This window comes from Panulirus ornatus, chromosome 49, assembly GCF_036320965.1.
Source record: "Panulirus ornatus isolate Po-2019 chromosome 49, ASM3632096v1, whole genome shotgun sequence".
Lineage (NCBI taxonomy): Eukaryota > Metazoa > Arthropoda > Malacostraca > Decapoda > Palinuridae > Panulirus > Panulirus ornatus.
The window spans coordinates 13552596-13567595 of NC_092272.1; the positions used below are offsets into that span (position 1 = coordinate 13552596).

At 39.9% G+C, this 15000-nt stretch overlaps 1 protein-coding gene across 2 annotated transcripts in view; it reads left to right on the forward strand.

The window, feature by feature from the left end:
* LOC139764410 (nephrin-like) overlaps positions 1 to 15000 on the forward strand; it is a 605317-nt gene that overhangs the window by 566612 nt on the left and 23705 nt on the right. For both annotated transcript variants that reach the window (XR_011716371.1, XM_071690970.1), the window contains exons 12-13: positions 4829 to 4951; positions 6376 to 6488. Coding sequence is in view for 1 of the 2 variants with exons in the window: in XM_071690970.1 (XP_071547071.1) it covers positions 4829 to 4951; positions 6376 to 6488 (236 nt within the window). In the remaining variant the exon portion in view is untranslated. The remainder of the gene's footprint in view (positions 1 to 4828; positions 4952 to 6375; positions 6489 to 15000) is intronic.

Consider the following 15000-nt stretch of genomic DNA (forward strand, 5'->3'; position numbering starts at 1 on the left):
ATATAGTAAAAGCTTTGCGGAAGATGAAAGCCGGCAAGGCAGCAGGTTTGGATGGTATTGCAGTGGAATTTATTAAAAATGGGGGTGACTGTATTGTTGACTGGTTGGTAAGGATATTTAATGTATGTATGACTCATGGTGAGGTGCCTGAGGATTGGCGGAATGCGTGCATAGTGCCATTGTACAAAGGCAAAGGGGATAAGAGTGAGTGCTCAAATTACAGAGGTATAACTTTGTTGAGTATTCCTGGTAAATTATATGGGAGGGTATTGATTGAGAGGGTGAAGGCATGTACAGAGCATCAGATTGGGGAAGAACAGTGTGGTTTCAGAAGTGGTAGAGGATGTGTGGATCAGGTGTTTGCTTTGAAGAATGTATGTGAAAAATACTTAGAAAAGCAAATGGATTTGTATGTAGCATTTATGGATCTGGAGAAGGCATATGATAGAGTTGATAGAGATGCTCTGTGGAAGGTATTAAGAATACATGGTGTGGGAGGCAAGTTGTTAGAAGCAGTGAAAAGTTTTTATCGAGGATGTAAGGCATGTGTACGTGTAGGAAGAGAGGAAAGTGATTGGTTCTCAGTGAATGTAGGTTTGCGGCAGGGGTGTGTGATGTCTCCATGGTTGTTTAATTTGTTTATGGATGGGGTTGTTAGGGAGGTGAATGCAAGAGTTTTGGAAAGAAGGGCAAGTATGAAGTCTGTTGGGGATGAGAGAGCTTGGGAAGTGAGTCAGTTGTTGTTCGCTGATGATACAGCGCTGGTGGCTGATTCATGTGAGAAACTGCAGAAGCTGGTGACTGAGTTTGGTAAAGTGTGTGAAAGAAGAAAGTTAAGAGTAAATGTGAATAAGAGCAAGGTTATTAGGTACAGTAGGGTTGAGGGTCAAGTCAATTGGGAGGTGAGTTTGAATGGAGAAAAACTGGAGGAAATAAAGTGTTTTAGATATCTGGGAGTGGATCTGGCAGCGGATGGAACCAAGGAAGCGGAAGTGGATCATAGGGTGGGGGAGGGGGCGAAAATTCTGGGAGCCTTGAAGAATGTGTGGAAGTCGAGAACATTATCTCGGAAAGCAAAAATGGGTATGTTTGAAGGAATAGTGGTTCCAACAATGTTGTATGGTTGCGAGGCGTAGGCTATGGATAGAGTGGTGCGCAGGAGGATGGATGTGCTGGAAATGAGAAGTTTGAGGACAATGTGTGGTGTGAGGTGGTTTGATCGAGTAAGTAACGTAAGGGTAAGAGAGATGTGTGGAAATAAAAAGAGCGTGGTTGAGAGAGCAGAAGAGGGTGTTTTGAAATGGTTTGGGCACATGGAGAGAATGAGTGAGGAAAGGTTGACCAAGAGGATATATGTGTCGGAGGTGGAGGGAACGAGGAGAAGAGGGAGACCAAATTGGAGGTGGAAAGATGGAGTGAAAAAGATTTTGAGTGATCGGGGCCTGAACATGCAGGAGGGTGAAAGGAGGGCAAGGAATAGAGTGAATTGGAGCGATGTGGTATACCGGGGTTGACGTGCTGTCAGTGGATTGAATCAGGGCATGTGAAGCGTCTGGGGTAAACCATGGAAAGCTGTGTAGGTATGTATATTTGCGTGTGTGGATGTGTATGTATATACATGTGTATGGGGGTGGGTTGGGCCATTTCTTTCATCTGTTTCCTTGCGCTACCTCGCAAACGCGGGAGAGAGCGACAAAGCAAAAAAACAAAAAAAAACAAAAAAAAAATATTTATTTTGCTTTGTCGCTGTCTCCCGCGTTTGCGAGGTATATATATATATATATATATATATATATATATATATATATATATATATATATATATATATATATATATATATATATATATATATATATATATATATGTAGTACCTTGGGACAGGGGAGAAAGAATACTACTCATGTATTCTCTGAGTGTCGTAGAAGGCGACTAGAGGGGCGTGAGCGGATGACTGTAAAAATTCCTCCCTTCCTGCATTACTTTCCACAAGAAGGAACGAAGCATCGAACTAAAGTTAAAGCTGTTTCCCCATGGAGTCCGGCTCAGCCAGCTGGTCATGTCTGGCATATGTACTTCAGCCTGCTGGTCGTGTCTGACATATGTACTTCAACCAGCTTGTTATGTCTGGAGTATGTCCTTCAGCCAGCTGGTCATGTCTGGAACATGTACTTCAGGCAGCTGGTCATGTCTGGCATATGTACTTCAACCAGCTGATCATGTCATCTATGTTGATCTGGCCTGCCATATGTACCCCTAGTCATGTCTGATCCTCTGGCGATGGCTCCTGTCAGCTGATCATGTCTTCCATATATACAACAGTCGTGTCTATTTGTCTGGTCCCCAATCAGCTCATCATGTCTCCCCTAAGTACCCTAGTCATATCAGATCCTTTGGCTCGTGTTTACTGATCATGTCTGCCATATGAACCTTAGTCATGTTTGATTTTCTAATCCAAGTCAGATAATCATGTCTGTCATACACACATACGTGTTCGTTGGGTCAAGAAATCGCTCTTCATCGTCTACCTCCTTGTGTCTTGCTGGCTTTTGTCTGGTATCGTAATATCTATTGTAGGTCTTCCTCCCCAGTGGATTAGACTTACACAAAGCCATTCTTTCTTCTTTCAGTAGCATCCAGTGATAGAAATGAATGAAACAAGAGACCATCCCAAAGGCCACTGAGCTGAGAGATGACTCTCTTCTGGTTAACAAGGGGTGCACTTGTCCTCGTCCAATATTTCATCAATGGAAATCATCAGGAATCATTTCCATTCACATTTCTCGTGGAGATCCTAAAATAAGACCAGGAAGAAAGAAAAGAAAAAAAAAAAAGATATTGCGGTGGGTCACGTTCGAGATTAGTACTTCTCTGTTTCTGGGCTGGAAGAAAGGGGACAAGATAATTTGATATACAATTTTTTTTTTTCTTCTCATCTGTCGTACGAATCTCTAATACCAGCTCGCAACACTGTTCGACGAACGGATATATCTGATGGAGAAAGAAATGCCAGTGGAATTGATTAATGTTTGCCCTTATCAAGTGAAGTCATTCAACTGTTTAACAAAGATTATTTCTGGGTATTAGTTCCTGGCAGAGGCCCTGACAGTCCGACGCTGCGAACTCATTCACTCATCTCTGACGTCAGATAACTTTTCCCGACCCCTCATCAGCTCAAGAATGAGGCAAACTCGCTACGTTTATAATCACAGGTTTGCCTCATAATCCCATACCTCTCTCTCTCTCTCTCTCTCTCTCTCTCTCTCTCTCTCTCTCTCTCTCTCTCTCTCTCTCTCTCTCTCTCTCTCTCTCTCTCTCTCTCTCTCTTCTCTCTCGACCTGAGGAGGAGGGTATGTACTACAATTGTGGCGGCTGCGCAGTGAGCCATCACTCCAGTGGCTATCGAGTGTCACTCTTTTACCCCAGGCAGCTGTCATTTTTATCATATTCTTTCTTTACCTGCCTTATACCACACCTGGGCTACTGGCTTTAAGTTCATCCTCTCCATCACACACATAACACCTGACTACACGTAGCTCACACGTTCCCTCAGCGTAATCCTACAAATATCCTGCGGTGAACACGACGCGCTAGCGCCCTGCCTTTGGACAAAAATCTGGTCGTATGTTCTCCTAAGTCCTTTTTCTGTCTGTCTGTCTGTCTGTCTGTCTGTCTGTTTTTCCATCCTTTGTGTATTAACTCAAAGCGTATGTTGGCTGGTCGCCACCTCTAGTGTTACCAGACTTGACGGAAGGGATTTGACTTAAAGAAAACACACACACACACACACACACACACACACACACACACACACACATAAAGACCAATAGGGATATATCTAAACAGTGTCTATATGTCTGGGTATCACACATCCCACACCTCCAGTTTATATACTTTCGAATGAACTATGTAGATAGTTATCTGTGTAAATGTAAATAACTCGCCTTAGTGTGTCTGTCTAAAATAGTGTATCATTCTTTTTGTTCCTCGGTTCTCTTAAGGGAAAGAATTGAGGTAGCTAATACATGTTATTCGATGCGCACCAAAGTTAAACAGACGCTACTGGAATGCAAAGGCTACGTCTTCAGAATCACTTATCATAAAAATTTATTGTCACGTAGATCGATGAAGATATACCTTATACTTTCCTAAATTCTGAAGAGCACCCTAAGTTATAGACCGAAGTATAGAGCTCCCCAGAATCATTATGTTATTTCTCAAGTGCTGGTTTTATCTTCGTGGAGTCACATAGTATGTACAAACAGCACAAAAATTATCTTCACACCAGTGAACGACGAGTCTCAGAATGAACACTCGTAACATTAAAGGGACTGGTACGTTCTCAGATTTTTTCGTCCATATGTCATATTACCTAACCTCCAAACTGATAAGATCGTTTTTGTGCTGTGGATGATTGTGGCAGTGGACCAGAACTATGTAGGTATGGAATAGGTATCATGAAATATACAAATGGTTGAGGGAACCTTACTAGGGGATAAGGGATGGTATGGAATTTTGTATTTGAGAGTGAGAGCTAGTGTGATAAGTAGCTTTTACAGAGCCTCTTAAGCTGAATGAAAGTTGAAGGTACATAGTACATATCATTGACCTCTTACCATTGCCTTAATACCTCCTCTGTAACTTAGCGTACTTCCCTTTCCTTAGCGAGGGCACGGTACACTTCATCACCTTCTGTAGCAATGTCGTTACCGTACCTCATGTGTAGTGATGTGTACCTCCCTGTAGATGGAGGGAGTGCGGTACACTTCATCACCTTCTGTAGCAATGTCGTTACCGTACCCCATGTGTAGTAATGTGTACCTCCCTGTAGATGGAGGGAGTGCGGTGCAGTTCGTAGCAAGGACCCACCAGGACTACGGGACGCTGCAGTGCTGGGCTCAGAACACTGTAGGGAGGATGACACGCCCCTGCCTCTTCCACGTAGTTCCTGCAGGTAAAGTACTCCTGAGAGAAGTTCCCTGACGTCATTGTCTCTATGGCAGCTGAGACAACATGGGTAACTGAATGCCCTGATTAAGGTAATGGCTTCATTAACACTATATACAAACGTCTATGTGCATCATTCCTTCTTTTCATACTTGTTCGCCTTTCCTGCTTTAGCGAGGTAGCGCAAGGAACCAGCGAACAAAGGACACATCCACTCACAACCGTTCTCTAGCTGTCATGCGCAATGCAGCGAAAACTATACAGCTCTCTATCCAAACCATGTCCCACAAACCTTCCACAGACCTTTCCATGGCACCCCCTGGTCGCTTCACATACTCTGATTCAGTCCACTGACAGCACATCGACCTCTGTATACCACATCGTTCTAATTTACTCTATCCTGTGCATGCCTTGCACCCTCTTGTATGTTCAAGGCCAGATTACATAATAACTTTTTCGCTCTCTCCTTCCAAATATCGAGCATTACATTAAAAACACTGAAAATCTTTGTATATTTACATATTTGTCGATCATGACGCCTCCAGCGACCATCCGGGGTCGACTCCGCAGAAGTCTGAATCCTGGTCTTGGTAGCCGGACCCCAACCAACCCAGCTGTTCATCATCCCCTAATTTCTTTCTCTGTATCTATTTTCTTTTGCCTGAGATGACCTTGACTTGGGCATGTTGTCTGACTGTGCCATAGTGGTCTCTATTATACACACACACACACACACACACACACACACACACACACACACACACACACACACACACTCACATATATATTGTGTTAATGAGTTTGGCTTTTGACTGGGACATCCAGTCACCCATCCCGACTCAGTTACCGTTAGCTGACTGGTTGGGATTTCGCCTTATCGATTGCCTGGGTCAGTGTCCAGCTACAGCAATTAACCCTAAATTATTTAACACCTTCTTGCATGCACATATATCCATCTACACATGTGTAAATGTATGTATATGTTCTTTGAATTATTTGATGGGTCATATGCTTAGTTAGAGGGTATGTGGTCTTAGAAGTATCATTAACACCTAAAGAAGGTGTTCAAGACTTTTCTGTTGGTGGATGTAGCTTACATTGACACCCTTAATAACCCCTCACCCAGGCAGTTCAATAGGCTTAAAACCCAAACAACCGACCAACCAAGTCTCTATTTCTCCTAACAATAAACTCGCTTGAGAAATAATCCCTCTCTTTAGAACCCCACGAATTTCACCTCAAATGACTCCTATATTTTTTCACCAAGAATAGATCTTGGGTCCACTAGAATCTAACCTCACCACAAAATCTCTGAGAGTCTCCCATCTGGCGTTAAGATCTAGGGCTTTTACTGAGCATAACACCGTCGCGTCTTTGAGCGGGACTGACCTGGTTGTGTGTATGTGTGTATGTGTGTCTCTGTGACCTCAGGTCGACCTGAGCAGCCAGTGGGATGTGCAGTCGTGAACAAGACGTACGATTCTCTAGCTGTCGGATGCACCCCTGGATTTGATGGTGGTCTTCACCAGACCTTCGTCGCTAAGGTGAGTCCTACTTGACTGTGATGTGTTGTTCTATGATTTTGCTTTGTTGTGATGTTTTCTTATATGAGTCTGCATTGTTGTGATGTTTTCTTATATGAGTCTGCATTGTTGTGATGTTTTCTTATATGATTTTGCTTTGTTGTGATGTTTTGTTATATGATTTTGCTTTGTTGTGATGTTTTCTTATATGATTTTGCTTTGTTGTGATGTTTTCTTATATGATTTTGCTTTGTTGTGATGTTATATGATTTTGCTTTGTTGTGATGTTATATGATTTTGCTTTGTTGTGATGTTTTGTTATATGATTTTGCTTTGTTGTGATGTTTTGTTATATGATTTTGCTTTGTTGTGATGTTATATGATTTTGCTTTGTTGTGATGTTATATGATTTTGCTTTGTTGTGATGTTATATGATTTTGCTTTGTTGTGATGTTTTGTTATATGATTTTGCTTTGTTGTGATGTTATATGATTTTGCTTTGTTGTGATGTTATATGATTTTGCTTTGTTGTGATGTGTTGTTCCATGATTTTGCTTTGTTGTGATGTTTTCTTATATGAGTCTGCTTTGTTGTGATGTTTTCTTATATGATTTTGCTTTGTTGTGATGTTTTCTTATATGATTTTGCTTTGTTGTGATGTTATATGATTTTGCTTTGTTGTGATGTTATATGATTTTGCTTTGTTGTGATGTTTTGTTATATGATTTTGCTTTGTTGTGATGTTTTGTTATATGATTTTGCTTTGTTGTGATGTTATATGATTTTGCTTTGTTGTGATGTTATATGATTTTGCTTTGTTGTGATGTTATATGATTTTGCTTTGTTGTGATGTTTTGTTATATGATTTTGCTTTGTTGTGATGTTTTGTTATATGATTTTGCTTTGTTGTGACGTTTTCTTATATGATTTTGCTTTGTTGTGATGTTTTCTTATATGAGTCTGCATTGTTGTGATGTTTTCTTATATGATTTTGCTTTGTTGTGATGTTATATGATTTTGCTTTGTTGTGATGTTTTGTTATATGATTTTGCTTTGTTGTGATGTTTTCTTATATGATTTTGCTTTGTTGTGATGTTTTGTTATATGATTTTGCTTTGTTGTGATGTTTTGTTATATGATTTTGCTTTGTTGTGATGTTTTCTTATATGATTTTGCTTTGTTGTGATGTTTTCTTATATGATTTTGCTTTGTTGTGATGTTTTCTTATATGATTTTGCTTTGTTGTGATGTTTTCTTATATGATTTTGCTTTGTTGTGATGTTATATGATTTTCCTTTGTTGTGATGTTTTGTTATACGATTTTGCTTTGTTGTTTTGTTTTGTTATATGATTTTGCTTTGTTGTGATGTTTTGTTATATGATTTTTCTTTGTTGTGATGTTTTGTTATATGATTTTGCTTTGTTGTGATGTTATATGATTTTGCTTTGTTGTGATGTTATATGATTTTGCTTTGTTGTGATGTTATATGATTTTGCTTTGTTGTGATGTTTTGTTATATGATTTTGCTTTGTTGTGATGTTTTGTTATATGATTTTGCTTTATTGTGATGTTATATGATTTTGCTTTGTTGTGATGTTATATGATTTTGCTTTGTTGTGATGTTTTCTTATATGAGTCTGCTTTGTTGTGATGTTTTCTTATATGATTTTGCTTTGTTGTGATGTTATATGATTTTGCTTTGTTGTGATGTTTTCTTATATGATTTTTCTTTGTTGTGATGTTATATGATTTTGCTTTGTTGTGATGTTTTCTTATATGAGTCTGCTTTGTTGTGATGTTTTCTTATATGATTTTGCTTTGTTGTGATGTTTTCTTATATGATTTTGCTTTGTTGTGATGTTTTCTTACATGATTTTGCTTTGTTGTGATGTTTTCTTACATGATTTTGCTTTGTTGTGATGTTTTCTTACATGATTTTGCTTTGTTGTGATGTTTTGTTATATGATTTTTCTTTGTTGTGATGTTTTGTTATATGATTTTGCTTTGTTGTGATGTTATATGATTTTGCTTTGTTGTGATGTTATATGATTTTGCTTTGTTGTGATGTTATATGATTTTGCTTTGTTGTGATGTTATATGATTTTTCTTTGTTGTGATGTTATATGATTTTGCTTTGTTGTGATGTTTTCTTACATGATTTTGCTTTGTTGTGATGTTTTCTTATATGATTTTGCTTTGTTGTGATGTTTTCTTATATGATTTTGCTTTGTTGTGATGTTTTCTTACATGATTTTGCTTTGTTGTGATGTTTTGTTATATGATTTGATTTGTTGTGATGTTTTGTTATATGATTATGCTTTGTTGTGATGTTTTCTTATATGATTTTGCTTTGTTGTGATGTTTTCTTACATGATTTTGCTTTGTTGTGATGTTTTGTTATATGATTTGATTTGTTGTGATGTTTTGTTATATGATTTTGCTTTGTTGTTTTGTTTTGTTATATGATTTTGCTTTGTTGTTTTGTTTTGTTATATGATTTTGCTTTGTTGTTTTGTTTTGTTATATGATTTGCTTTGTTGTGATGTTTTGTTATATGATTTTGCTTTGTTGTTTTGTTTTGTTATATGATTTGCTTTGTTGTGATGTTTTGTTATATGATTTTGCTTTGTTGTGATGTTTTGTTATATGATTTTGCTTTGTTGTTTTGTTTTGTTATATGATTTTGCTTTGTTGTGATGTTTTCTTATATGATTCAGCTTTCTTGTGATGTTTTCTTATATGATTTTGCTTTGTAATGATGTTTTTTTTATAAGATTTTGCTTTGTTACATTATTCATTTCGTCTACTGTTTCTCTAAGATGTATGACTGTAACACTAATTCTAACTATTCTGTTACCTTCTGATGAATTATTATCTAAAGTAACACTATCTGTGTTATCGTATAGGTATTGTTAATGTAGAAAAACTGTAATTCGAGTCTATATATAAAATTGCGACAGTAAAACAGCTGATGGTGTAACTGCGAAAGCAGAACATTTAATATAATGCATACAGAAATATAACAGTTAATGATAACACTCGGAAGTTGAACAGGTAGCAGTATACGTTCGAAGTAGAACATAACAGTATGCGTTCGAAGTAGATCAGGTAACAGTATGTGTTCGAAGTAGAACAGGTAACAGTATGCGTTCGAAGTAGAACATAACAGTATGCGGTCGAAGTAGAACAAGTAACTATGCGTTCGAAGTAGAACAGGTAGCAGTATGCGCTCGAGGTAGAACAAGTAACAGTATGCGTTCGAAGTAGAACATGCAACAGTATGAGTTCGAAGTAGAACAGATAACAGTATGCGCTCGAGGTAGAACAGCTACTGGTATAATAACACAAGTGGCTCAGTTAACATCATACATACAGAAAGGAAAATTTGAAAGTTAAGTTATATTTCTTCGTCTTTATCATGATACAATAGTGTTTATATATGGATATTTTTGTCTTTCAGTGTTTATATGGATATTCTTTTTTCAGATAAAGTAGCCATGATAATTGCTCTCCTGATATCTTTTCTTGATATCATGTAATCTATTGAAACTATGAACGAACACTTTTGTGGCTTTCTATTTCCTTATGCAGCCATCTCGTAGAAGAGGCTCCACGAAGACAATTACAATGTTCTACAGGGATGATGATCATGGTGAACTGTGATAGACTTCCATGGTGTAGCGGTTAGCGTTGCTGATCCCCTGACGCATTCACGGGCCACCCATGGTTTAGGTAATAGGTTCGAATCCTAGTTGTGGCAATCGGTTCACAATCACCCCATCTGTTCATCCTTCCATAGGGTTCGGTCGATAGATTAAGGACCTGACTTTTGCCTACCCGTACGAGTATTTGAAAATGATGTCAAACTGAAATGTATCTGACTATGAGTAGATATGCACTGGCGTGCACTGAAGGGCGTATACGCGGAAGTCTTGTATAGATCACATGGCATAATTGATGACGGTCCTTCCCTCTTTTTCCATCAATAGACGCTCAGATGTGTGAGTGAGTCGCTTTTTATCTGCTGGCAAAGAGCTGCTGTGGGACATGACAGCGATATAGGTGAGTATTTATACCACTGTCATAACGCGAAATTCCAGCTCCACTGAACTGGAATTATCAATGGCGAGGCAGAGCAGATATGGATGATATGCATGTGTGGAGGAAGGTGAACACTCACAGTGCCAATATTATTTTTTCCCTCGTGTTCAAGGGTCGATCTCTTCAGCTTTTGATACGAGAAGGAAGCTTCAAGTAGGTTTACCATCATGAGATAAACGCTGGGTATCACACAGAGTTGTGATAGACCAGAGAAAAGACGAGTAGACTATGCCTTCGAACTGAAACTTTGCCAACTCGTTTGATTAGGATCTCGGCTACCCGTGCCGTCTCAGCTAATATAAAAAGAAAAGAAAAAGGTTTTCATGTCTTGGGTAATGAGCCATGATGGTCTGGTGATTTGAAGGCTTGGAAACTCTTGCTACCTAGTGGGAAAAAGATCCAATGAATGTCACGAGAGAAACAAGTAAGGAAATGTCTGAAATTTTTGAGATCCTTAGGCGTGCAGTGGTCGACAGAGGTCTCGGGTTCCTCTTTCCCACCGCACCAATACAGGAGTTACCTGGTCACTCATATATCCACCTTGCTACTGATGACCAGAAGCTTCAAGTGTCCTGATTTTCGAGCGTAGTTCATCAGCGGGGGCTGCTACTCATACCAGACAAGCTCTGTGTAGTTATGATATGTGACCAATCATCGTAACGAGATGTAAAGCCTCGTCAACTTTTATAACATCTGAATATGAAAGTGAGTCATTATGTGGCCGATCAACTGATTCCCTCTCTTCCGGCTGTGTGGCTTGAAGGACACAAGATAAGGAATGAGAAATTTACAAGAACAATACGAGTTTAAATAGTGCAACACTTCATATATTATCAAACAGTATGGTTCACTTCATTGTAAGGCACATTCATTTTGTTGCATTTAGAGCTGAAATGCTGTGGCCTATGTCGTGTCTACCCACTGTAAAATATCCTTTGGAAGTTTGCTTTTATTTCTTTCCTTCCTGGAGCAATATCTTGCGAGCTTACGGCGATGGTTCTTTCATCTTAGCGATGGCAAACGGTGTCGCAAATTCTTTTCTCAGCTTCGAGTTGCACTGTCGCTATCGTGGGTTCACACGCCAAGTCGTTCCCCTTAGACATACTTCGTCTTTTGGCTATAAGAAGCGAGCTTTTGATCATACATTCTTGACTGCATGCGATCCTACTCTTTTGGCTATAAGAAGCGAGCTTTTGATCGTACCTTCTTGACTGCGTGCGATCCTCCTCTTTTTCTCAAGAGCTCTTGGTGTCAACCTCGATATTGTATTCGGTTGCAGAACCTAAGGTAGCTGGCCAGTGATTTCTTATGGGTGAGTTGCGTGTTGCAGCTTCAGTGATGCTGGAGCCACAGACGCATTGATTCTGGCAAACTTGATGATCGGTTCTTGGAGCTCTAACTTTACTAGAAAAAAATATGATGAAAATCCAGGAAATACGTTGAAATTTAAATGTAAAAAAAGGAAAAAAAATCAAAACACGCCAAGAGCGGCTCTGTTTATACTCACTCGGCCAATCAGAGCGCCGCACACACACACACACACACACACACACACACACACACACACACACACACACACGCAGACACACACAGACACACACAGATACACAGACACACAGACACACAGACGCACACACAGACACACAGACACACACACACACACACACACACACACACACACACACACACACACACGTCCAATTTGCCCCGAATGTTTTCCTATGTCGTGCAGTACAAATTTTTCTAGACTTACGTTGTGCACACATTCTTGCTGACCCGCTAACGTCTCGATATCATTGTGACTATCTTCCACCCGGCAAGTCTAGACGACAGCTTGCATGTTTTAGTGCAGCTGACGTAAAGATCTTCGCATTGATAATGTCTAACGACCTAACCTTCAGCGAACTCAAAAAAACAACGGCTGTCTCCTACAGAATAATGTTAGGCTGGATCCTGCGGACCTTCAAGACAAAAGAAGGAATACCAATGATATTATTCATACAGCAAATTTTTTCTTGAACTGAATACTGTTGCGTTCTAACATCACCATACAAAGTGGGCGACATTGTGGAATTAGTAAGTGTTGAGAGCGCTTTCACAGCCCATAAGAATGTGGTAAACGAACTTAATTACAGGGAACAGCCAATTTATCTAAGGCTATAATCCCTGGAGCGCAGAGGGAGAAGTATATCATCATCTTTACTTGGAAAATCCTAGAAGTTATGGTATCCTACTTGCACTCTGAGATAGCATCCTAAATGCACAACATGTATGAAGGACTTTGTTAAATACAACCTCTGAAATCCAAAGGTGTAATATGCACAAAATGCTAAGGTGAAGATTTGCATGGGTTTTCAGAAAAGAAGAGTGAATGTTGGGGTGAAGAGGGTGGTGAGAGTAAGTGAGCTTGGAAAGGAGACCTGTGTGAGGAAGTACCAGGAGAGACGGAGTATAGAATGGAAAAGGTGAGAACAATGGAAGTAAGAGGAGTGGGGGAGGAATGGGATGTATTTAGGGAATCAGTGATGGATTGCGCAAAAGATGCTTGTGGCATGAGAAGAGTGGGAGGTGGGTTGATTAGAAAGGGTAGTGAGTGGTGGGATGAAGAAGTAAGAGTATTAGTGAAAGAGAAGAGAGAGGCATTTGGACGATTTTTGCAGGGAAAAAATGCAATTGAGTGGGAGATGTATAAAAGAAAGAGACAGGAGGTCAAGAGAAAGGTGCAAGAGGTGAAAAAAAGGGCAAATGAGAGTTGGGGTGAGAGAGTATCATTAAATTTTAGGGAGAATAAAAAGATGTTCTGGAAGGAGGTAAATAAAGTGCGTAAGACAAGGGAGCAAATGGGAACTTCAGTGAAGGGCGCAAATGGGGAGGTGATAACAAGTAGTGGTGATGTGAGAAGGAGATGGAGTGAGTATTTTGAAGGTTTGTTGAATGTGTTTGATGATAGAGTGGCAGATATAGGGTGTTTTGGTCGAGGTGGTGTGCAAAGTGAGAGGGTTAGGGAAAATGATTTGGTAAACAGAGAAGAGGTAGTGAAAGCTTTGCGGAAGATGAAAGCCGGCAAGGCAGCAGGTTTGGATGGTATTGCAGTGGAATTTATTAAAAAAGGGGGTGACTGTATTGTTGACTGGTTGGTAAGGTTATTTAATGTATGTATGACTCATGGTGAGGTGCCTGAGGATTGGCGGAATGCGTGCATAGTGCCATTGTACAAAGGCAAAGGGGATAAGAGTGAGTGCTCAAATTACAGAGGTATAAGTTTGTTGAGTATTCCTGGTAAATTATATGGGAGGGTATTGATTGAGAGGGTGAAGGCATGTACAGAGCATCATATTGGGGAAGAGCAGTGTGGTTTCAGAAGTGGTAGAGGATGTGTGGATCAGGTGTTTGCTTTGAAGAATGTATGTGAGAAATACTTAGAAAAGCAAATGGATTTGTATGCAGCATTTATGGATCTGGAGAAGGCATATGATAGAGTTGATAGAGATGCTCTGTGGAAGGTATTAAGAATATATGGTGTGGGAGGAAAGTTGTTAGAAGCAGTGAAAAGTTTTTATCGAGGATGTAAGGCATGTGTACGTGTAGGAAGAGAGGAAAGTGATTGGTTCTCAGTGAATGTAGGTTTGCGGCAGGGGTGTGTGATGTCTCCATGGTTGTTTAATTTGTTTATGGATGGGGTTGTTAGGGAGGTGAATGCAAGAGTTTTGGAAAGAGGGGCCAGTATGAAGTCTGTTGGGGATGAGAGAGCTTGGGAAGTGAGTCAGTTGTTGTTCGCTGATGATACAGCGCTGGTGGCTGATTCATGTGAGAAACTACAGAAGCTGGTGACTGAGTTTGGTAAAGTGTGTGGAAGAAGAAAGTTAAGAGTAAATGTGAATAAGAGCAAGGTTATTAGGTACAGTGGGGTTGAGGGTCAAGTCAATTGGGAGGTGAGTTTGAATGGAGAAAAACTGGAGGAAGTGAAGTGTTTTAGATATCTGGGAGTGGATCTGGCAGCGGATGGAACCATGGAAGCGGAAGTGGATCATAGGGTGGGGGAGGGGGCGAAAATTCTGGGGGGCCTTGAAAAAGGTGTGGAGGCCGAGACATTATCTCGGAAAGCAAAAATGGGTATGTTTGAAGGAATAGTGGTTCCAACAATGTTGTATGGTTGCGAGGCGTGGGCTATGGATAGAGTTGTGCGCAGGAGGATGGATGTGCTGGAAATGAGATGTTTGAGGACAATGTGTGGTGTGAGGTGGTTTGATCGAGTGAGTAACGTAAGGGTAAGAGCGTGGTTGAGAGAGCAGAAGAGGGTGTTTTGAAGTGGTTTGGGCACATGGAGAGAATGAGTGAGGAAAGATTGACCAAGAGGATATATGTGTCGAAGGTGGAGGGAACGAGGAGAAGAGGGAGACCAAATTGGAGGTGGAAAGATGGAGTGAAAAA